At 38.8% G+C, this 25340-nt stretch overlaps 1 protein-coding gene across 1 annotated transcript in view; it reads right to left on the bottom strand.

Moving 5' to 3' along the window:
• reck (reversion-inducing-cysteine-rich protein with kazal motifs) overlaps positions 1-18661 on the bottom strand; it is a 76078-nt gene extending 57417 nt beyond the window's left edge. The window contains exon 1 of the mRNA XM_053635694.1: positions 18571-18661. Within this exon, the coding sequence (XP_053491669.1) occupies positions 18571-18640 (70 nt within the window). The 5' untranslated portion in view covers positions 18641-18661. The remainder of the gene's footprint in view (positions 1-18570) is intronic.
• Between the last annotated feature and the right edge of the window lie 6679 nt (positions 18662-25340).

The following is a 25340-nucleotide window of genomic DNA, read 5'->3' as shown; positions in this document are numbered from 1 at the left end:
GCACCATTCAGAATATTTGCACAAGTGTAGTTACACTATATGGCCTATATATAGGGACACCTAACCCTATGTGACCACCTGACCAGCCACCAATATGTGGACACCGGACCATTACACCCAGATGTGCTTGTTGAACATCCCATTCCAGATTTAGTCCTCCTTTTTGCTGTTATAATAACCTCCACTCTTCTAGGAGGGCTTTCCACTAGAATTTGGAGCGTGGCTTTGGGGATTTGTGCTCATTCACTCACAACAGCATTAGTGAGGTCAGGCACTGGTGTTGGGTGAGGAGGTCTGGGGTGCAGCCAGTGTTGAGAACACTGGGGTTGAGAACACTTGAGTTCTTCCACTCCAACCTTCACAAACCATGTCTCCATGGAGCTCGCTTTGTGCACAGGGGCACTGCCATGCTTGCCACGCTTTGAACCTCTTAGTTCCAGTAAAGGGAAATTGTAATGCTACAGCATACAAAGTCATTCTAGACAACTGTGTTCTTCCAAATTTGTGGCAACAGTTTCAGGAAGAACCACATATGGGTGCGAAGGTCAGGTGTCCACAAATCCTTTTGGCCACATAGTGTACCTTTAGACAATTAAAATTATTTGCCTAAAATTTTATTACAAATTTATTTTATGTATAATATTATAGTTAAACTAATGCTAAGCCATTTTTGCTGTGTAGTAACAGTACTGTAATGATACATAATCAAACAGGTATTTGCTTTTAGTGATCATTTTAAAGATATCAAACTTTAAACACGTTTAGTTTTTCTTTTCTTTGTCCTCTTCTAATTTGTATACAGTCTGCCTGTCTACACAAGGTCTACATGGCTCTCGATATTTCTCAATACTAAAATGAAATACACTATTTAGATTGGGGGGGGTGACTCGTTTATAAGAGTGAAGCATGTGGTAGACAAGGAGATCCTCTGAGACTGAGTATAGAGAACTGGGAGAGCTGGGAGATGGAGATGAGAGAGCCTTGTAGACAGATGTGAAGCCTCCAGAGGGAGCTCACACAGGGCTCACGTGAAAGAGAAGAGAGCAGGAAGGATAGGGGTCAAGGGAAAGAAATGGATTCAAACATGACTGGACCCTGTCTACCAAATGGTGTTAGTCAAATTCAGTCAAATAAATGCACAGGGATTCCATTAAGCATGTGGTATGTCTGGTGTCTTGGGTGTTTAGAGGGAAATTAGCTATAGGAACGAGCTAAAGAATTCCTCAGAAATGACTATGTTTGTGAGACAGTTTTTATCCTTTACACTCTCCCTTTCCTTTTTCTCCAGGGTGTTACTCACTTCTTCCTTAAAAGTCATCAAGGGACATATCCACCCATCAGGAAGCAGCTCATTTTGATCAGAAACAGAAAGCCTGTGGAATGTTAACAGCAATTGTTACTCTTTTGGCACCTACATTTTGCACCTGTTATATCGGACACTTCCACACTAAAACTGTGTACTGTTCGGTGCTACACTGTCACTTACTGTGCCTATTGTCCTGTTTTAATAGTATTGTACTGTCCTGTAGGGCACACGGTGGCTTAGTGGTTAGCATGTTCGCCTCACACCTCCAGGGTCCGTGGTTCGATTCCCACCGTGGTCCTGTGTGCGGCGTTTGCATGTTCTCCCCGTGCTGTGGGGTTTCCTCCGGGTACTCCGGTTCCCTCCCCTAGTCCAAAGACATGCATGGTAGGCTGAAGTGTCTAAAGTGTCTGTAGTGTATGAACGGGTGTGTGAGTGTGTATGTGATTGTGCCCTGTGATGGACTGGCACCCTGTCCAGGGTGTACCCTGCCTTGGGATAGGCTCCAGGTTCCCCGTGACCCTGAAAAGGAGTAAGTGGTTGAAGATGGATGGATGGATGGATGGATGGATCAAAGTCATTGAAGAATGTTTTTTTTTGTTTGTTTTTTTACAAAACACTATACAATATGTGTTGCAATATTTAGTTTCTAAACAGCTGTGTTACACTTCAATGACTGCATTATAATGCCTGGTCACGTTAACAGGAACACCTGTAACCCTGTTTATTCATATAATTATACAGTCAGGCAGTCTCATGGTAGCAGCGTAATGGGGGAAATGTGATCTCAGTGACTCTGACCATGGATGGTGTGGTTGTTGTTGTCAGACAAGCTGGCTTGTGTATTTCAGAAACTGCTGATCTGGGATTTTCACGCACAACAATCCATAGAGTAGTGTGAAAAAACAAAAAAGCATTCATTTCTGTGGGTGGGAATACCCTGTTGATGTAACAATTAACTGAAGCTCTTGACCTGTATCTGCATGATCCTATGCATTGTGCTGTAGTCATGTGATTGGCTGATTGGATAATTGCATGAATATGCATGGGTACAGTGGGTATGCACAATTAATTGAATATTGATCTCGATTACGATTTTGACTGCCCACGATTACATGAATATGACTGACTGCGATATTGACGTTTAAAGTTCGTCCTCCGCTCATAGAAAACTCAAACGCTTCCTAAACTTACAGCCAGTCACCATAGAGTGGTGCAGGGATGATGTCATTTTGTAAAGCCAAAACCTGGAAACAAGTTAGTGTTTTAGCGAATTTTAGCGCTGCCAGCTTTGCTTTGGGTTTCAGAGCGAGCTGTGTGCTTTAGCATTTGCGCGAGGGGAAATCATGACACTAACATGTTGCAAAATGGGACTACAGATGTTGACAGGGAAATTAAACGTCACCACGCCGAACAGGAAAAGTCTTTGCAGATAAACTGGTTCAGGTATGCTGTGCACAATTCTCAAAAAAATCTGTATTATGGAAAATGTTTTTAAATCATGTTTGGAAAAGTTGTGGGAAGCTCGGTGATGGTGACGCTGAAGTCGAGCGACCGTGGTGTAGTTCGTTTATAGCGTACGGTTAGCTGTTTATTTCTGGCGAGTGTATTTAGGTTTCAAACTTTATAAAAGTTGTGTTCATTTGTGAAAATTACCTTGATGGACAAAACGTGTTAGTATTGTAAACTTTTGTTGATCACAGAGCTCATTTTTTTTTCCAGAGCTTTTCTTTTTTATTTTTTTACGCTAATTCAAAGGTCTATGTGAAAATCCTATTGGGTTTTTGTTGAGGGAACCGGTGTGATGCTAATTTCTGGGTTTCGGTACAAAATGACCTGCACCTCTCTATTGGGTGATTTGTCTGCGTCTCTCCTCCTGTAAACACTGTTATTGCCTTTTCTGCATTCACCTGAATTGTTTTCATTTGGTTGCATATTGTTATATTTGATATTATATAGCATATTTTAATTTGGTTGACGGCATTTTTATTTTTATTTATCCTATATTTTGGGTACAATTTTATTTATATTTTGTTTCTACGAGATGATTCATTTTAAGGATCAATCTAATTTCATGCAAAGATTTGTACATTAGCAGGAATGTAGCACAACATGGAGGTGAAAGAAGCGGTCTGTTTATTTAAATGTGAAAGTGCAATAAAAATATGTTGTCCCTAAAATCAATGAATAATCGTGATAAATAATTGAGATCTCAATATTGATTAAAATAATCGTGATTATCATTTTGACCATAATCGTGCAGCCCTAGGGTACAGGTGTTACTATTAAAGTGGTCAGTGGATGTATAATTTAAAAAGCCTTTAAAAATGAAGTATTAGTGATATCCACTAGGGACGCTCCAATCGGGATTTTCGCAGCCGATACCGATTATCGATTTCTTGTCATCATGATCGGACGATCCCGATCGTTCAAGCTTAATATAATGATATATAAGCTTTCTGATGACCATCACTGCTAAACTTTTTTCCAGATAAATACCACAGATCTTGCCTTGGTTATATTATTTACAGTAATGTTGTAGACTGTTGTTTTAATTCAGAATCAAATAAATAAGCACCACTAATATCCACTTTACAATGAACAGCAGGCCTTTAAAAATACACGGCAAACGGCGAATTTTTCATTGTTTCTTGAGACCTCGTAATAATTCCACACTGGTGATGACGTGACTGCAGCGCTAAAGTTTAACGTCATCGAGTGTTTTACATCCTCACATGTTTTACGTCATCTAATTGCGATCGGTTCGTGAGATCGGCCAAATTTAAAGACTACCGATCGAGTCACAGGATGTGATCATCGGCCGATACTGATCTAGCGGCCGATCGATCGGAACATCCCTAATATCCATGCAGAAAAGTGGTAGAATGTATTGCAGAAATACATTCTTGCAGTATATTATTGAAATGATGAATCACAGGGGTGGCGTGTGATGCAGTTGGTCGCGTTGCCACCTCACAGCTCCAGGGTCAACGATTTCAAACCTGAATTCAGGTTACTGATTTCTCCTGTGTGCCTGTGTGGGTTTCCTCTGAGGGTCCGTTTACACGACAACGATGTGCTAACGGAAAAGTTTTTCCTTTGCGTTTTTGAAAAGTTTCGTTCACACAGATCCGGGGAAATGACTAAAATTGCTGTATCATGCATGCCAGGCCAGTAGCTGGCGATGTCACTTTGTAAAGAAACACTACACGCCTGCGCACGTAAACATTCACGTCAATGCGTCCACCATATTGATCCAGGCAAGACTGCCCTATAAACTAATACGAGTAAACGGGGGAGCTGCGGTTTTTCTGGATATAAAGCACAATAACTTTTACATTTCTCAAACGATTTCAATGGTTTATGATCTACATGGAGTAGAAAAACAAATTCCATCTCCAGTTACTTAGAATCTCGATCGTTAGACTTGGAAAATGATTCATTGTCATAAGGAATTGTGAAAACTCACGTTTGTCAAGCACAGATTCGGCTTATTATTCTTGGTTAATAAATGCTGAGACGTCCCTAATGTAAATGTAATTTAATGTTCATGAAATCTGCATAAATTATTTTTCATTGTGGAAATGGATTTTTCTGTCTTCAACCCCATCTTTTAGCTTTTCTTGTGCTCCAGGTCAGAATTCTGTTAACAAAGCTCGTTCATTTTTAAATGCTGAAAAATAGTACTAATTTAAGTACTTTAAATTATTAGTAATTATATAATTATATAAATGATTAATACTCTAAGTACTAACAATTGACCATCATTGTACCAAAATGGAACAAAATCGGCAAATACAAATCAAACAGTGAGACACTGGCAGTCAGTCTGCTTCTATATTTTATTAGCAATAAAAGGATACAGATTTACTCCAAAACAGACAATTACAAAGATAAATATAAGATTTTGAATACCCTTTGTTGGTGTAGATGTGGGTATGTCCCGTGGTGTATGTAACAAATGTGTCTCCGCTGGTCGTGGTAGTGATGCAGTAAATCTACTTTGCTGGAGAAGCGTCGATAAACTCAAAATCTTGAGCAGAACGAACACATTCCTGTAGTTTTGAATGTCTCACGTGTTGTTTTGAAGTACTCACGCGCACACCTATATACTGAACACGTAATACACGTGTGCATGACATCATCGTTTTCACAGATTCTTGTTTTTGTACGTTTACACTGAGACGATAACGATATCGTTTTCAAAAACTTGCACTTTGATAGCCGTTTTCAAAAGTCTGCGTTTTCAGGCCCCAAAAACCGTTAACGTTTGTTTAGTTGAAAACGTTGTCGTGTAAACGGCCGAGTTCTCTAGTTTCTTCCCATTTCTCCCGCTCAAAAACATGCTGGTAGGTGATTTGGCTAAGCTAAAGTGCCCCTAGGTGTGAATGTGTGTCGTGGTGCCCTGTCATGGACTGGTGTGTCATCTAGGGTGTATTTATTCATGATAAAGCAGTTACTGAAAATGAATGAATGAATGAATGAATGAATGAATATAATTGTTAGACTGGGTTAATTTCTTCATAAAGAGAAAGATAAACAAAGTAAGATGTACGGATAGAATGAGGTTTTCGGTTTCCCGGTTGGAGACATGCCCTCGACAGCACGGAAGATAAACACCGACGTGTTAGTGGGCAGCATGGGGTCTGAGGTAATCCTTTCAAGCTGTTAAGACCTACATTGTCTTTTGATGGGGGGGTGAAGGAGAACAATAGAGGAGTAGATGGATGAAATGAGCAGAGTAATTCTGAGTCTAAGACGGCTCGCTGCTAATGCAGTATGACTATATTGCCTGTTGTCCTAACCGACACTTAAATACAGGGAAAGCGAAAAGCCCCATGCGCTGACAGCGAAGCTTCCCAAATGAACGACAACGGGCTGCTGATCATCTCTGTTAAATCCTGTTAGGGTACAAGAACATTTTTGCATTTCCTTAGCTACATACCTCCCAGACACTTCAGATTAATCTTTGATTAAAAGGCACTGCTTGCTCAAACTTTATCGTCATCTGCCTCTGTGTGAAGCCAGCCGTTCCAAAGCTGCCAGGCTCCCTGTGATGCCCACATATGGACAGTTATCAATCAGGCCGCATGACGCGTGCCTTCCTTGGTGTGAATGGGACATCTGCTACGGCAAAACCATGCTGTTTCCTCTCGTACTCCCTGAGCTGCTGCTACGAGGAAGAAAAGCAATTCCTCACTGTACCACTTGATAGAAAACATCAGAGAGCTTGGCAATTAACAGATGGAGCTCGCATGTACACAATGATCAGACTAAGAGCCATTAAAATCACAGAGTGGGTTCTGATATATATATATATATATATATATATATATATATATATATATATATATATATATATACATATATATTTTATACACAGGCTCATGAATGCAAAAAAATCTTGAAATTTATTTCAGTAACCGCCGCAAGTCTTCCCAAATACAAACTAGAACGCATAGACGTAGACATTGATCAATATTGCAAAAATCTCTCATATTTCTGCTTGTTTGTTATCATTTCAGAGTCAGTTTAATTCTAAAATTATTGAATGACTTTCAGTGACTCTGATGTTTATCCGCAATTACTGGCAGGCTTGGGGAGTAACGGAATACATGTTACGGCGTTACGTTATCAGGATACAAAAAAAATGGTAACTGTAATCTGTTACAGTTATGTCAAAAACCAAAGCAATAATAATAATAATAATAATAATAATAATAATAATAATGAAAATAATAATAATTCCTTAGATATATATACCGCTTTTACATTGTATGGGGGGAGGGGGGATCTCCTGAACCATCACCAGTGTGTAGCATCCACCTGGATGATGCGATGGCAGCCCTAGTGCGCCAGCACCACACCACACACCAGCAGAAAAGAGTGATGTAGCTAATTCAGGGATGGGGATTATTAATCAGATTACAGGTACATTTTGTAAAAAATGGGAATACTATCAGGATTGAGGATCTGCAGCTGTGGATCAGGTGGTAGAGCGGATTGTCCACTAATTGTAGGGTTGGTGGTTCAATTCCTGACCCATGTGACTCCACAAGCCGAAGTGTCCTTGGGCAAGACTCTGAACCCCAAGTTGCTCCCGATGACATGTTAGCGCCTTGCATGGCAGTTCTGCTACCGTTGGTGTGTGAGTGTGTGTGAATGGGTGAATGAGACACAGTGTAAAGCGCTTTGTAGAACCGCTAAGGTTAAAAAAGCGCGATATAAGTGCAGAACATTTACCATTCGGGTTTTATTTTTCATTTAATACCAAAGAAATGAATCTTTTGATCTAACACAATATAGACAGCTGCTTGATTATCATTCTGGTTCTCTATTGCACGCGCAATTCAATTTTGAGCAAAGTTAATTAGGAAGAAATTAACAAATTGTTCTCTGAAATGCTTTTGTGGTGTAATGCTACCCACATCAGGGACAGTGATTTTTTTTTTTTATACTTTATTTATTTATTTATTTTATTGAAACGAATCCAAACATTGAACATGTTATTAAACTTTAAAATTCAATTCAATTTTCAATTCAATTTTATTTGTATAGTGCTTTTTACAATAGACATTGTCTCAAAGCAGCTTTACAGAAATATCAACACGGTATACAGATATTAAAGGTGCGAATTTATCCCAAACTAAATAAATTTTAGAATAAACTAAATAAAAGTTTAATAGAATACACTAAATTAGAATAAAATAAACTAAATACACAAAAATAAATTTTGGAATTTATCCCAAAATAAACTCTACCTAATCCAAAAGTAATCAGATTACATTACTTTCATATTGTGATACTTGGATTATGTTACTGATTCCATTTTTTATGAAGCCATTTGTAACTGTAACGGAATACATTCTGCTGCGGCTTTTTTCAAAATTTGCAATGCAAATTTTTTTGGTGCCTTTTTCTTTTTTTTTTTTTACAGAAAACTACTTGAATTAGTGAAACTGCGATTGTACCAATTTTTCACAGTGATGTCTGTTGGTAAACGAGACCTTTCAGCTGTACTCGTGTTCGACGCACGTGCATCGAAGCGGGCTTTGGCTGAATGTACGTTGTGATGATGTCACGGCATCCCAAATCTGCGGAAAATCTGAGGTAAATTTGAAAAATTGCGAGCTCCTCAGTATACTGTGCCGTTTGCTTGATTTTTCCTTCATTTCTGTGATCGCAAAACCGCGAAATCCTGGAGGTTCTGGATGAGGGAGGACGACATGGTGAATGAAAACGTCTGCAGAATTTTCTAGGTGCTACAATTTGAGAACGTTTGAATCACCTGAAATTTAGTTCTGCATCTTTTATCATGTTTTCTATAAAAAAAAACACAGAATAAGGTTCCAGAGTACACATCTTTACCCAGAGAACAGTGTGCACTTCCACATCAACTCTGTTCTAGATGTTGTGGTGAAACAGGCAGCAACAATTAAAAACGAGTCAATATTTTATAGTTTTTTAATTATTATAGCGCAGACTAATGTCCTATTTTAATGTGTGCCAAGAAAGACAGACTTTTCTTTAAAGCTGCTTCATAGTTTTCCCATTATCATTTCCATTATCCATTATCATTCTCAAAAAAAATATTGGAACATTTATTCTAAATTTCTGTTTAAAAACAAAACAAAACAAAACAAAACAAAACAAAACAACAGACTTGACTTCTTCAAGCCCTGCTAACATAACACCCCATGTCGATTTTTTGTCCAGGATTTATTTATTTATTTTTAACATTTCTTCTTGCTCAGACAGTGAAGGATGCCTGTGTCATGCTTAACCAACTGTTTTGGGAAACATACAGGGATTTTCTCCTGGCCTCTATCTATAGCAATCAACACCAGACCACATTATCCTGCGCTCGCTTTCCATTATTTTCGCAGATAATTACAAAGGGCCTTTTTTTTTCTCTACTTGTGGACAGCACTTATGTGGCTAAGTTTCAGAGTGTAACCACGATGTTTGAATTTCTGGGTAGTTGCTGGGGTGAGAGCACAGAAGGGTGTGTACAGTAGATTCTCTCGTGGCTGACTCAGAAGCTCTTTCCCAAACTGAGGTCTGATTTAAACGTTCAGGTCTTCTGGTGAGAGCAAGTCATATCTGAGTGTGCCGTGTCGACTCCGGGCATGGTAATCTGAACAGTCACTGCTGCATTATAATCATATTCTGTGGTTGAAGTCCTACTGCTCGATGGCCTGAGGGAATTTTATTGCACACAACCCCTGTTCATTTTGTGCTGCCAAGGTGTCAGTGTCGTGGAGGTTTGACTGGAACATCTGCTGGGTTTAATAAGAGGGTGTGACCACGAGGTCCTGGCTGTTTCTCCTTCTGAGCCAGCTCAAGCTGGTCACGGTTCATTCGAGGCTCACGGAGAGTCAAAATGTTCTTCCCACTTTCAATCGTAAGAAACAGACGTCTCAGCTAGAGCCAAAGCTGGGACGAAAAGGATATTTACTCAGTGACAAACAAAGTCTGAAATAGAAAATCTTTGCACAAATGTTTTCGGCTGATGAAGAGTGGAATTACGAGACACAAATCATGGCTTGAATTTCCTGCCAATGCACTTCCTTTTTGCATAGGTTTTTTTTTCCTTTTCCCTCTGATTTTCGGCTCCATGGCTGCTTTTTTCCACAGCTGGAGTGAAAGCACACTGCTTCCTGACTTTATACAGGAAGAACAGACAATAATTGCCACAAGCCAAGAATTCAATAGCCTTTTAGCTGTTCACTTCTGGCTGAAATGACCATTACTGCACTCTCCCTCGGATATATAGTAGCTGTAGCATTATAAAGATGTACTATGTTGAATGGTCAATTCATGTCTGTTTTTACTCCTGCATTCCTGCGCGGCAGCTCAGCCATTTGGAGGAAGAACGAATAATGGTTCCAGGTCAAAGTTGACTTCCTGTGCATCAATTAATCAACTTTTGACATGAGCAAAAATGCTGTCTTGCGTTAATAGCTAAATCTCTTGTTGGAATGACTGGGAGGGAAGGAATAAGAAGAAATGTAAAACATTCCAATCCTCTCACTTCTTTTCCTGACAACAGGACCTCGGTCAAGACATTTATGTCACAAAGCCAAGCTTTTAGTGAACTGAGAATGTATGCAGCTTGCCTTTAATAACTGGGCATATTCGGTATTCAGGGCATTTTATCACTCAGGGTGATAAAAGTTAAGTGTTGAAGAAAAAAACCATAAGCCATGTTTCCAAAGGTTTCATCATTTTAAAGAAAATGCAAATGAATCTGTGTTTCCATTAACTATAGTCATGAATAATCAAAAATCCTGCAGATTATGTAGAAGTGATTAGGGATGGAAGCCTACAATACCCAAAGTGCACGGCTGTTTTTATCGCCTGTGGATGGAAAGAAAAGAACAGCATAATGGATAGATTTAACATTTAATGTACATCCATTCATTCACCCTCAATAAGTGATTTTTATTTTCTGGTTACAGTTGTTGTGATATTTGATGAAACTTGCATTTCTTCTTCTTTCCAAACAGTGCATGAGTATCTTTTGTAGCCATATTTATGTTTAGATGAATCTAGATATAATCACTGAAGCATAACATACAGTACAGTGGGGGAAATAAACACTGGACACGTCAATATTTTTGTTCAGTAAATATATTTCCAATGAGGCTGTTCACATGAAATTTTCACCAGACATCAGTATTAATTCAAGAAATCTGAAATATAAAGAATTCACATTAAAGTCCATAAATAAAGTCATGTGTAATAAAGAGGAATGACACAGGAAATAAGTGTTGAACACGCTAACTGAAAGTTATTTAATACTTAGTGGAGTAGCCTTTGTTTGTAATGAGAGCTTCAAGACGCTTCCTGTATGAAGAAATTAATGGGCCGCAGTATCCAGGTGTGATTTTGGCCCATTCTTCTAAACATATTGTCTTTAAATCTTGTTCAATTGGATTCAAGTCAGGTGACTGACTGGGCCATTCTAACGCCTTGATTTTTTTTCCTCTGAAACCAATTGAGAGCTTCCTTTGCTGTGTGCTTTGGATTGTTGTCCTGCTGAAAGGTCCACCCACATCTCATCTTCATCATCCTGGTGGATGGGAGCACATTCTTCTCTAGAATCTCCCGGTAAAGGGCTCCATTCATCGTTCCTTCAATTATATGAAGTCTGCCAGTATCATGTGATGAAAAACAGCTCCACACCATGATGCTTCCACCTCCAAACTTCACTGTTAGTATAGTGTTTTAAGTGTTTTAAGTTCTTCTCCAAACATGGTGTGTAGTTGACAGCCAAAAAGTTAAATTTTGCTCTCGTCTGATCAGACTACACTCTCCCAGTATTTCAGAGGCTTGTCCAAATGAGTTGTAGCAAACTTTAAACGAGCTTTGACATGCTTTTTCTTTAGTAATGGAGTCTTGCGGGGTGAGCGTGAGCAGTGGAGTGCATTGCCTATTGTTTTCTCTGTGACGATGGCACCTGCTGCCTCCAAGTGTTTCTGGAGCTCTTTCTGAGTGGTCCTTGGCTCTTGGGCTACTCGTCTGACTATTCTGCTGACTCCCTGGTCAGAAATCTTGCGAGGAACTCCTGTGTGTGGCCGGTTGATGACGGAGTGATGTTGCTTCCACTTGGTGCTTAAAAAGTTTTGAAATACGTCTGTATCCGACTCCATCAATATGTTTTGCAACAGTAAGGTTCCGAAGGTCTTGGGAGAGCTCTTTGCTTTTACCCATCATGAGATGTGTCTTGTGTGACACCTTGGTAACGAAAAGCCTTTTTATAGACCATCAATTTACTAACCCTGCTGATATTAATTTGCACATATAGGGGGTATAATTACTAATGGATTTCAGCTGGTTCCTTGCTTTACCTTGCCTTGGAGAACTGCTTTTTCTTAGCGTGTTCAACACTTATTTCCTGTGTCATTCCACTTTATTACACATAACTTTATTTATGGACTTTAATGTTGTGAAGTCTTTATATTTTTGGATTTCTTGAGTTAATACTGATGTCTGGTGAAAATTTCATGTGAATAGCCTCATTGGAAATATATTTACTGAAAAAATATTTGACGCGTCCAATACTTATTTCCCCCACTGTATATTCCCAAAGTCCCCATTCATTCACTCGAGAGAGAAAAAAACTGTTCCCATCACTATTTTTTTGCATTTTGAGACTTTATCAACTGATCAGCAGATGTTCCATCTCAGTCTATTGTATAAACTGTTCTTTGATCAATGGTAAATGGCGCACTTATATGACGCTTTTATCCAAAGCACTTTACACTGGTTCTCATTCACCCATTCACACACACACTCACACACCAATGGTAGCAGAGCTGCCATGCAAGGCGCTAACTTGCCATTAGGAGCAACTCGGGGTTCAGTGACTTGCCCAAGGACACTTCGGTATGTGGAGTCATGTAGGCCGGGAATCGAACCAACCCTACAATTAGTGGACAACCCGCTCTACCACCTGAGCCACATCCACTCCCATATTATTTAGGTGGAGTGTTTTTTTGTGGGGATCGGAGGGCAAGGTGGGGATTTCCATTCAGGTTTTGTTTAATTTGCCTTTTCAAAGTTAAAAATTAAAGAACTGGACGGAAAGCCCCACACAGCCACCACTTCAGAGAAAGTGAATGGCTACTGTATTATCGTCTCCACGTTCAAGCCTGCAGCCACATACTGCTAAGTGAATTATTTATTTTTGGGTCCTCAAACGGGACACAGTGGCTACAAAACACATCTTTTGAAGCCGTGTAATCGCCATGAATCAGAGACTACACAATCCAAGCGGTGACTAATTTCTGAATCGTGCAACTGAATTATGAATCGCTCTCAATAAGCAAATGGACACTAGGTTTAGAAGGCTATCTGACAAATAGCTTGTCCAAGGTCAGTTCAATGAAGATCTAAAGAGCAGAAACAATGAAAACATTCCAAACATGGCCAACACATGCCAGTCATCTACGCATGACATTGTCCTAAACTGTTAGCTCAAGCACATGGCCAAAAACTGTAATCCCGTCTTTTCAAAAATGAACTCCGAATGTTTCTTCAAAGAAAGTTAAATATCGAAAAGTTACATCGCTGCTGTAAATACATCTGGAAATATTTTATACATATTTACAATATCGACATACGTTAACGCGATGGCATCCTCATGGTGCATGCATCGTGTAGGTGACGATGGCAAAAAGATGTGGTCGCAACATGAATCTGGCTGTGGAGCTTCGCACATGTGTACTCCAGGTGTTTTAACATGTATATGGTGTGTGTTAGACGAGCTTTGAAGCACTTGAGTTCTCACTTTCATTCAGCAGATGTCAAGAACCCGCCAGTTCTCATAGAAAGCAGAAGAGCACCACTGTTTCGGATTCAATAACAGGACATCAGAAGACACATTGTAGACATGTCATCCTCGTCCACACTGAAGAGGCAGAGAGAGGATGCAATGAATGAAATGGTTTGCATATGTTTAGATGAAGAGCGTGACTGGTGGACTTGCTCAACAGATCGGCTGGCGAAGGATCAAACGAGAGACGCGTCCTACCCTGTTACATAAGAGCGCCTCCTAATCCTGACAAGCTGAGGGACCATGTCCGAACATCCAGCCCGTAAGAAGAATACGAAAATGACCGAAGAATAAGTGCGATTCCACAGACAAATACAGAAATCTGACGTTATCTTTTCAGCTTCTCTCGGTATCATTCTAATCAAATTGTACAGTTTGACGGCTTTTGCGTTATTATTGCGAGTTGCTTAACCAGCCCACACTACCACTGCACGAGACATGCAGAGCAACATACTGAAAAACAAAACCATGTGACTTCATCAGGAGCCACAGGGCAAAAAGCATGGACTGGCAATGAATAATGTAACTTAGTTATATCAATATAACCACAAAAACACTGCAGCTCAAGGCTGTAGACTGCATTAATAATTTCACACACAACAAAAGTGGAGCACATAAAGCGATGTATTGGATTATATTTAGTGCGGAATCTTTTCAGTATACGTATTTTCTCTTAGACTCTAAGTGCAAAAAATTTTAATTAATGTTTAGTGTGTGTTTTTCACACAAACAAAGTGCAAGAGACAGACAAAGACATGCAGTCCCAGGATGTATAGAAGAGTCCACACTAGCCAGCTCTGTACTTCATTTTAACTATGCATGCACATACGCAAGATGGCAGCTGTGCATATCCTACATTCATTCGACACATCTACTGTGCAGGTGCAAAAAAATAAAATGGGTGCAACGTGTGTGCCAATGCAATACCAACGTAAATAATGGGGTGGTATCTTAAAACTTAAAAATTATCAGGTGACCAGACATGGGGAGAAAACAACATGGGGGGAACAACATTTGTTTTACATAATCAATCTTCTGGATCGTTTTGATTAATAAATACTTATAAATGTAGACTATGTGATTTGAGACATCACCTCATCAGTGTCATCACATATAACACTGGCCTTACAGTATATTCCTCAGTCTTGTAACTACACACATTCTGCTATTAGTTTCACTGTAGTTACTGAAAAAACAACAACATTGCAGCTACTGATTAATATGCTTTTCGATGGATAAGCGAATAATAAGCTGAGTCTTATAGGGGTAAACGTAAGCATGTGAAAAACAGGGACGTGGTAGCTCAGCGGTTAGGATGTTGGACCTCTGATCGGAAGGTTGTGAGTTCAACCCTCAAGTGCTCAGTGTGTATGAATGAGATAATTCTAAGTTGCTCTGGATAAGACTGGCTGCCAAATGCTGTAACGTAATGATTATTAGCACTGAAAACTCTGTTCTGGTCTCTTTTCAACATTCATATGTGGTTATTTCCTACTAAGGAGTTTTCTCCCACACAACATTCGATTTCCCTCAGCAGTGAATTTTATTTGCATTATATTTCGATTTTATATGCATTATATACATGAGTTATGCAAAAGTACTCAAAAATATGGTGTGTGTTTGTTGTAAATGTCTGAACTCCCATGCAACTCCCATGGTGTCACATCTATAATGCTGCAGTGTATGTGTAATATGTACATAAACGTGCGACTTTTGAGTACGGGTCTGGGATTTTCCTGGCGCAGATATACACGGCGCCTTATTGATACTGAGTGTGTGTGAGTACTGAGACACTTTGCGGGTCAATATTAGTTCAGATTTCACTTCCATAATGCTTATCCATTATTTAGGAAGAGGGTAAAAAAAAACACTACATCTCTGCTAATAGCCAATAAATAGTGTTTTGAGGGAGGGAGAGAGAGAGAGAGAGAGAGAGAGAGAGATAAACAGAGAAAGAGACAAAAATAGATAAGCAAAGACGTGAGTGAGATACAATATTTTTTCTCTTTCCTCATGAAAATATTTCGGAAGCCCCTTTTCCCAGACTTTCCAGCACGTCTGCGCTCACTTTCTTCATACTGTAAAAGGCCATGACAGGATTTTGTCGATATCGGCTTCAGAATTAAATTGTTGGACCCCCACTGCTGTTACCCTCTCAGTACCGAGCTCGGCAATAAGTCACACAGACACAGAATTCACTGAAAGCTTCTTAGTGTAATGCTGATATAAGCAGAGTATATATATACACAAAAAGAGAAAGAGTGGGGGTCTGACAGTTAAATCATTGCTTGACTTAGCTAGGAACAGAAAGCTTATCCTGTCAGAACAGGGACAGACATTTCTGTGTACTCAGATCAGAAGATGTAGCGTTTGGGAAGGCGAAGGTGATAAAGGCACTTTTACGCAAGGCGCCTGTGGGAGAGCAAAACGACCATATATGTACATCCCTTCTCCTGTACAGGCTATCATGTGGAACAAAGAGAGAGAGAAGAGAAAGAGAGCATGCCTAAGTGGAACTTATCATTGCCCTCTTAGGTCCCAACAGGACCTGTACAAGCTGCTTCTGCAACAAGTCATCCGTTCCCTTAAACGACAGTCACCTCTATGACCGCACATTTACAAAGGGTCGGGACAACATAAAGGGCATAGCAGAGTGTTAGGCGGGCGTGTCCTGTTCGGCTACCGAGACATAGTTATGTGTCGACAAATTGAAAAAAAAGGCAAAACATAAAATGCATAAAGAAGTCTCATAAAGTACATCTCAGACTTCATACAACTCAAGAACCCTGAGATACTGCAAATGTACATCATTTCCGATGTAGTGCTTAAGCCATGAGCCATACGAAGTAAAGCTGTTTGGTGCAGGGCGCCTCTCAGTGCCACCTCTCCCCACCCCCTTGTGTCCCGAATCTCACTTGCAGGGAGCTTAAATTGGTTACAGATGCTCACTACGGAAAAAAGAGAACTTCAAATGGGTACAACATGAGAAGCTACTTGACCAGACACCAGACAGATGTGAGTGAAAACCTGTGGACAGCTTGGTGTTGAAAAGTCTGATATCTGGAGCAATTCTTTAAATATTAATAATAATAATAAGAAGAAGAAGAAGAATTTGCTACTTGAGTATTTCGACTTCATAAGTTGTACAGGATTAATGTCAATAGAGTTTGGAGTAATTACATGTCAAAGCACTGTCACACAGGTTTGATCTACCATCAGATGTGATCTTATTAAGTTTAATGTCAGTGGACACGCATGGTAGTGAATACCAGGTGAATATCATGTCCTAGGTGTCATTTTTAATACTAATTGCTTTCTGTAGCCCTTTGATTAAATCATCCTTGCTGAACAAAAACCCCCAAACAAACAATAGAAACTCTCATAGAATTTGTAATGGTTTTAATGGCTATAATGGGAATTGTTTTGGTTTTAATTGAAACTTGAATGGTCCCTGTGTGTCTCTACTGTTACCTTCTCTTGGCGGCATGTTATGTCTAACGGATACCATGAAAGACCAATGATGATAATGGTAACAGTTTTAATGGTTAGCTCATGGTTTGTAATGGTATTTGTAGTGGAAACCATTAGAATTTCTGTGACGGTTCCTATAGCCTGGTTTCTTTGCTTTTCCAGCAGGAATGGAATACAGAAATAAGTAAGAATTAGCTCTCAGTCAAGGGTTTAGCCTAACACTTTGCCAAACTGCCATTTGCTTCACAACAGCATGCAAAACAAACACAAACAAGGACGGCCAAATGGAAAACTGTGCAACATGTCAAGTGAGGCCAGCATCAGAGTGAGAACTTCACTGTTACTCTTAAACTGTACTCTCTCTCTCGCTCTCTCTCTCTCTCTCTCTCTCTCTCTAAACTTTCTGTATCTGGAAAATACAATCAAATAACACCAAACATCCCAATAAAACAGAATCCAACACTCGACACAAAGTCACAAAACCTTAACATGTTTAAATCACTCACCGCGGTGAAGATAGTGCTGCCTTCACGTGCTTCGTCTATTCTCTGGTGATTCTAATTTTTACGCTACTTACATTCAAGTACTCAAATCTCTACGATTTCCAAATGATCCAACCGGAAGTCATTTGGTATCTTTCTAACATGTAACCAATACTGTAAAAACAATTTTACATAATGCACTCATGGGTGCAGCTAGATATAAACCACTATCAAATCAGTGATTGGACGACTAAAAGTATAACAAAACAATGATAATACAGAATAACCTCCGTCGTGATAAAACGTTAACAGTGACAAATTATAAACCTGGGTGAAAAAAAAAATATTTGTCAAGATCCATAACAGAGTGTAATTACGACTTGAAACGACGTTCATACATAGCATTTAGATCGGAAACTAAGATTCACAATTATTCCGACGGCACGTGAAGGCAGCATTAGCTGAGTATTACAGGCTATCGAAGTTGCTTTTTTTTTTTAAACGGAAAATAAGAAGATTGTCAAACGTTTTAGGTGTTATTGTGTTGGTTTAATGTTGTGTAGTTGGAGCTGAGCGTTCAGAGTGTAATTTTGGACTTTTTGACTGAGTTGTCAGCTCTGTGTGAAACCGCACGGAGGAATGACGACGGAATAACGGACACCGGCCATAGAAACTCCGCCTTCATACACTTTAATAAAGACATCATTCATATTTATTCTCAACCTTGCTTGTTTTTGTATGTGTTATGTTCAGTTCTATAGTAGTACAACACAAATAACCGGTCTGTAGAATACACGAACTGTACCAAATCAACACAAAAGTAGCCGAGTTATTTCCCAAACGGAAACTAGAGTAAACAAACACTCCTGAGGTACAGTCACAGGTTTATTACTCATCACTTTCCCTTCACACAAAGTGATACAACACAACTTTCATCGGTGCAGAAGAGTGCAATAAACCCAAAACAGACTTACCCTGAGTATAAACGAATGCGCAGAAGTTGCAGGCGAGAAGCAAAATGATTATCTGACAACACACACGCATCTTATTGAAGTCCTAAAGTGCATGGTGGAGTCAAACACAAACGAGACGCTGTCGGTGTGACCAGCTCCATGAGAACATCTCCCCCGGGCAGATAACTCTACATCAGTGTGTTTGCGGCTTTTTCTTCCGTGCTCCACACACACACACACACACACACACACACACACACAGGCCGCCTACAAGAGATGGGCTGGACCGGACTGCGCATGCGTATTGGTTCCAGTCGTTATACTGTACTTCTAAACAGCAGGCGAGATCAGACTACACAAAGCAATAATAGATGCTGGAGTACTAGTTTAATATGCTGTCTAGAACTGTAATATAGTGTCTTTCCTGCTGGAAAAAAACCTCTCATAGAGTTTGTAATGGTTTTAATGGTTATAATGGAAATTGTATTGGTTTTAATGGAAACTTTAATGGTCCCTGTGGGTCACTGTACTGGTCATTTGCTGCCTTTTATTGGTGGCATGTTATGTCCAGTGGATAGCATTAAGGATTAATGGTTTTAATGGTTAGCTGATGGTTTGTAATGGTTTGTATTTGTAGTGGAAACCATTAGAATTTCTGTGACCATTTCTATTGTTTATTTTTTTCAGCGGGGTGGGACAAAATAAGTTGGTTGTTTGGTGTTATAATAGATGCTGGAGTACTAGTTTAACATACTGTTTAGTATGGTTAAGGCTCTGGTCTACTGACCACTAGGTTATGTGTCTGAGCTCCAGCGCTACCAAGCAGCCAATGGATGCTGTGTTCCTGTGGGATTTCTCTTTTCCCTTCACTGTCCAAAAACATGCAGGTAGGTGGTTTGGTTATGTTAAATTGACCCTTGGTGTAAATGAATGTGTGCGTGGTACCCTGCGATGGACTGCCACCCCATCCACTGTGAATTCTACAGCCTTTTGCCCAGTGTTCAAGGGATTGGCTCTGGTTCCACTGTGACCCTGAGCAGGATAAAGAGGTTAAACCTTCTGTCATCTAGAGCTATACTTTCAGCACTAAAATCTATGTGAATGTTCAAAAATTAATTATAGCATAATTTAATTTACAGATAACTGAGGAAAGTAATGGCAGTAATGATTGTTGCTATAGTTAAGTGTTCGAAAAATCTAATATAAAATATACTAATCTGTTTTTTGTTGTGCAATAGAACCTCTTTTTGCAGTCTTGTGAAGCAAATCATTTTATTCTATTCTTTGATTGAGGAACTATAATTGAATCAACACACTGGGTCTGCTACACACAATGAGCCTTATGTTGCAGGCAGTTTATCATATAGTGCCCAAAGCTATCCTGTGACATCTCCATGACCATTCCTGCTCCTCTGGCTCACAGAGCTAATTGGCTGATCTAGCTGCAAATGAGATTAGAAACTCATGTTCTCATTTCTCTATCCCTGTCATCAGTTGCTAATACAAATGTAAACTACACTTAGATAACAAAACACAAGTGTGGTACAAAGGTGCAAAATGCATTTTGAATCAGCGTCAACAGTGTGCATAAATGATTCAAATGATTTTTAGCTTCTGTGCCTGTATAGCAAAATAGACGCTGTCTGACCTACCAGTCTATCAGAGTTCGAGGTTTAACATGATTTATGAGGCATACATGGTCATTATTTAGTATGTACGAGCGTGAGTCAAACGAAAACCTTAAAAATTACATAAAACAGAAACAGTACAAACAGTTACATTTGTAGATGCAGAAGTAAAAAGGCACTACTGGACCGTTGTTCTCAGTAGCCCCTTCTACTGCTACCTAAAGCTGATACACTTTTACCTGTGACACCTTCTTGCAATAAACAATGCAAATAAATAAATAAATAAATTATATATATATATATATATATATATATATATATATATATATATATATATATATATATACACACACACACACACACACACACACACACACACACACACACACACACATATACAGTGCATCCGGAAAGTATTCACAGCGCTTCACTTTTTCCACATTTTGTTATGTTCCAGCCTTATTCCAAAATGGATTACATTTGTTATTTTCCTCACAATTCTGCAAACAATACCCCATAATGACAACATGAAAGAAGTTTGTTTGAAATCTTTGCAAATTTATTAAAAATAAAAAGCAAAAACAGTACATTTTGAGGAAAATAATGAATTTAATCCATTTTGGAATAAAGCTGTAACATAACAAAATGTGGAAAAAATGAAGCGCTGTGAATCTCTCCGGATGCACTGTATATAAGGTTTTCATTTGATTCACCATCGTATTTTAATAATAGTGGTAACACTTTAGAATGACATTTTAATGTATCTGTCCAACCCTCAAAATAACTTTGGTTCCCCCCACCACCACCCCCACCCCAAAACACACACACATTTTAATTTCCCCCCATTTGCTGGACTCTATATCCACATGTGGCGTTACATTACATACTTTAATGACATATTGATTTTTAGTTGTCAATAAAAGGCTATATTTTGGCAGGATGTAATTACAGAAAGTATGCCACATCTAGCCTGGGTAACAAACGCCAACTACATAAAACAACTTTTTCAAGTCTCAGAATAAGACTGAACAACAAATAACTGACTCACATTAAATTTAATTAAACACAAATGTCATACAGACCCATCTACATTAAAGCACTATGCTGTCACATCCTGTGTAGTGTTCTAATTACAGCTTATGACCACAATTTTTGTTGTGGCTATGAACCGGCTCCAACTTGAAAGAGAGGAAAGAAGCTCAGGAAGTGGCACTAATTCCTCAATGTGGCTTACACGTGTAGAGTCGCTCACCCTAGGTAGACCTGGGTCCACCACCAGTATAGAGTTTGGACTATATTTAGACAGAGGAAACCTCATATGAAGAGCCGAGCGTATCCCTCATTAGACTTTAATGAGGCTGAGGCAGCTGCCTAATCATAGAGCAGGAGACTAATGAAAGCCGAGGAGTCCCCTTCTGATGGAGTTTAAATGTCACCCTCACCGTGAGAGGAAGGGATTTCACACTGCAGCTTTCCACTAGCCACATACAGAAGGGATACCTAAAAATGTTCAAACAGGATAAACACGTTGAAAAAGAAACCCACGCACAACCTAGTTTCATTAATATGTGTCTAATTCAATGTGGCACTACACATACCCTATAAACTCGTCGGATTGAACATGGAATAGATTGTAATAGGAAGATTGTTGTCATTGTTATCCCGTTGATTAATTATGCAATGTTTGTTTTTAATGAATCTAAATGGTCATGTGATGATGCTTTCTGAATTCAAATGATGGTTTGTGTGAGTTTATTTTTCATGTAACTCTATTCCCAATTACATTAATCTTTTCACAATGCTTGATTGTTGTAGAAGCCCTTACTTCCTATATGAATTCCACAACCCCCAGGTGTACAGTATATAAATCATTTGTGAAGTCATTAGACATTAAAACCCAATATATGAAGTTCAACCAAAAACACTTGTAAAAAGTGCATTCTTTATTCTTCAGTATAGTTTTAGCACCCTTATGTCTTCACCTCTGCCAGGCATTTATTTACCCTAATCATTTAATTAATAAACATTTTCAATATACATTTTTTTTTTTACAAGTCCTCCAGTTATCCTCATGTGACAGTCAGGGCTGACCCAAGTATGAAGGCTGAGAATCATTGATGAGTCGGACTGTTAGTCTTCATGTCAGTGTTATTCCCAGACACACATACATGCAAACGTTTGTCTTACTTTTCTTGTGAAAACTTTCCATTGACACACATTATGTGGCCAAACATTTTTGGACACCTGACCTTCGCACCCATATTTGGTTCTTCTCTAAACTGTTGCCATAAAGTTGGAAGCACACACTTGTAGAGAATGTCTCTGTATGCTGTAGCATTACAATTTCCCTTCACAGGAACTAAGAGGCCCAAACATGTTCCAACATGACAACATGACCCATGTGCACAAAGCGAGCTCCATGGAGACATGGTTTGTGAAGGTTGGTGTGGAAAAACTTGAGTGTCCTGACCTCAACCCCACTGAACTCACTGAACTGGAGTGCCGACTGCACCCCAGAGCTCCTCACCCAACATCAATGCCTGATCTCACTAATGCTCTTGTAGCTGAATGATCACAAATCCCCACAGCCACGCTCCAAAATCTAGTGGAAAGCCTTCCCAGAAAAGTGGAGGTCATTATCACAGCAAAGAAGAGGACTAAATCTGCAATGGGATGTTCAACAAGCACATCTGGGTGTGATGTCAACAAACTTTTGGCCATATAATGTAATTATTAATGCTCATTAGTAATGCTATGCCTAACCCTAAGCATAACCTCAGCTCTTTTAGCAAAAAAAGCTATTTTCCTCCTCCTCCTTCAATGTTTCCCACAAAGACAAATCTGCATATAGATTCAATCCCCCTTAAGATAGTAAATACCCCCAACCTCAATAAAAAAAACACACACACATTCATCCTTGCTCCATCTCACAAAACTTAATAATTAAAACACTCACTCAGCAGCTAATTTCTTTACATTGTTGAATAAAAATGTAAACAATTTTAGTTAAAAGTACAAAAATGTAGCTATTAATTTTCATGGGGATCCACATCATTGTTGGGGTAAAACAAAATCTGCAACTACAACATCAAACAAAAAAAATGCAATTTTAGTAAATGAAAACAGTGCAATGTAACGGCAAATAAAAGCATCTGAAATAAATGTTACTTTATTGAATATTTCTTTTAAAAGCATGTATTTATATGTAAATGCTGTCAGTTGTCCTGATATAATTGCTGTAGTAGGTTCATTATGAAACAGCAAATAGCTCCAAGAAAATGAAAAAAATGAAAGACTAATGCAAAACAAAGATGAGCTAAGATGTTGGGGTGATGATGAGACAGTTGAAAGGGATTGGTGTTTTTGAAGTTTTTTTTTTAAACAACAACAACAACAAAAAAGCAAAACATCAGCTTATGGGCAATGTGATGCTTGTTGGCAGGTGATATAAGAGTGCAGTGATTAAAGTCTGAGGTAAACCTCAGAACCTCACTAAAATGGCCTTACAACAGCCAAATACAATGCCAACCCAGTTTCTACTGCCAACCAGTGGCACTGCCATGACTCTCTGTTACATGCTGTTTATAGGAGGTGCAAACCTGCCTATAAAATGGCAAAGCAATTAGCTGAAATCATGGTAGTTATCCAGTGTAAGAGTTGCCATTAGTTTTAGGTTAATTTATTTATCCAGGACAGAGACACAACACCAAGGTCACCTGAGGTCAAACTGACAGAGACAGCATCATGTAAACACTCGTACACTGGAAATATTTCTCATGTAAACTATTTAGATGGAAGGTATGCCTTTAACCCTGATGTTACCCTCAAATCTGATTAAATTTTTATTTTGACCACAGCAATTTAAACCTCCAGAATATGATTTTATTTATTTATTTATTTTTATTTTACAAAGGTTTATGTCTCAGGTAATTTATGTGACTTTGTTGACTTCTTAAATAGCCCTTTATATAAACCATTGACAGTGGACAGTGTGTTCTTTCTTCATTCTTCTTCCTCCAGACATACCGCTGATCCATCGTGCCGAAAAGTTCCAGTTTTGTTTCATCGCTCCACAGAACAGAATCCCAAAACTTCTGTGGCTTATTTCTATGATTTTGAGCGAATTTTCTTGTGCTTTTTGGTCAGTTGTGGTGAACGTCTTGGAGCTCTGGCATGGAAACCTTCTGCATTTAGTACATACCTTACTGTGCTCACTGAAACCTCAGTGCCTGTTGTCACCAAGTCTTGCTGCAGGTCTTTGCAGTCACTCGACGGTTTTTCACAACCTGCCTTCTCAGAAATCTGGTTGCAGCCATTGATCGCTTCCTTTTTCTGCCCCGTCCAGGTATTTCATACATTTTCTACCCCTAGTCAGTTCAGGTATTTCACGTGTTCCAGCTCAAGCACACCTGGTGCAACTAATGAAGCCCTTGATTAGTTGCATCAGGTGTGCTTGAGACAACACCTGTTTTCCATATTTGTGCTGGATTCTATTCAGGGGGTTGAATAATTTTGAAACTGGAGAAATCATTATAAGTTGCATTTTCATTTAAATTCTGGAAACCACTTGAAGCATTCATTGTGTTGAACTATTTCAATTGCTTTTGTTTGATTTGTTCATTGCAAACAGCTGAAAGTCTGTACATTTTGACAATAAACCTGCTTTGCAAACGGGGTTGAATAATTTTGATTGCAATTGTATATTGAATATGTAAAATTATAGCATGTTAGTAACCTCAGTAAAACAACCAAAACAAATGTGTGTAAAATTTTTCTTATAAATATTTTCTTATTTCTTATAAAATTTCTCTATAAGAGCCTGGGGTCAAATTGACCCCAAAGAACACAGATGCTACAAAATGTGTACAGGACACTGAAAAAATATCATGTTAATTTTATGTTTACAGAGTTGTCCCTGTTAAATTAGGAAAAGTCATTAAATCTGAAGCAAAAAAAATTATGTCAATCATGTATTTACAGATGTTAAACATTGAATGGAGTCAAATTGACCCCAAAGATAATAGGAGGGTTAAGTTATAAAAAGTTACTGGAGCCATTTTAAATTTTAAACCTTGGTCAATTAGAGAGCTATTTCAAGTTGACACTTTTACTATATATCTAAATATATTTTACTATATCTTCAGAAACAACTTTTTTTTTTGC

Source organism: Ictalurus furcatus, chromosome 1 (assembly GCF_023375685.1).
Source record: "Ictalurus furcatus strain D&B chromosome 1, Billie_1.0, whole genome shotgun sequence".
Taxonomy (NCBI): Eukaryota; Metazoa; Chordata; class Actinopteri; order Siluriformes; family Ictaluridae; genus Ictalurus; species Ictalurus furcatus.
The sequence above is the reverse complement of the archived record's forward strand: the minus strand, read 5'-3'. Positions and strand labels throughout refer to the sequence as shown.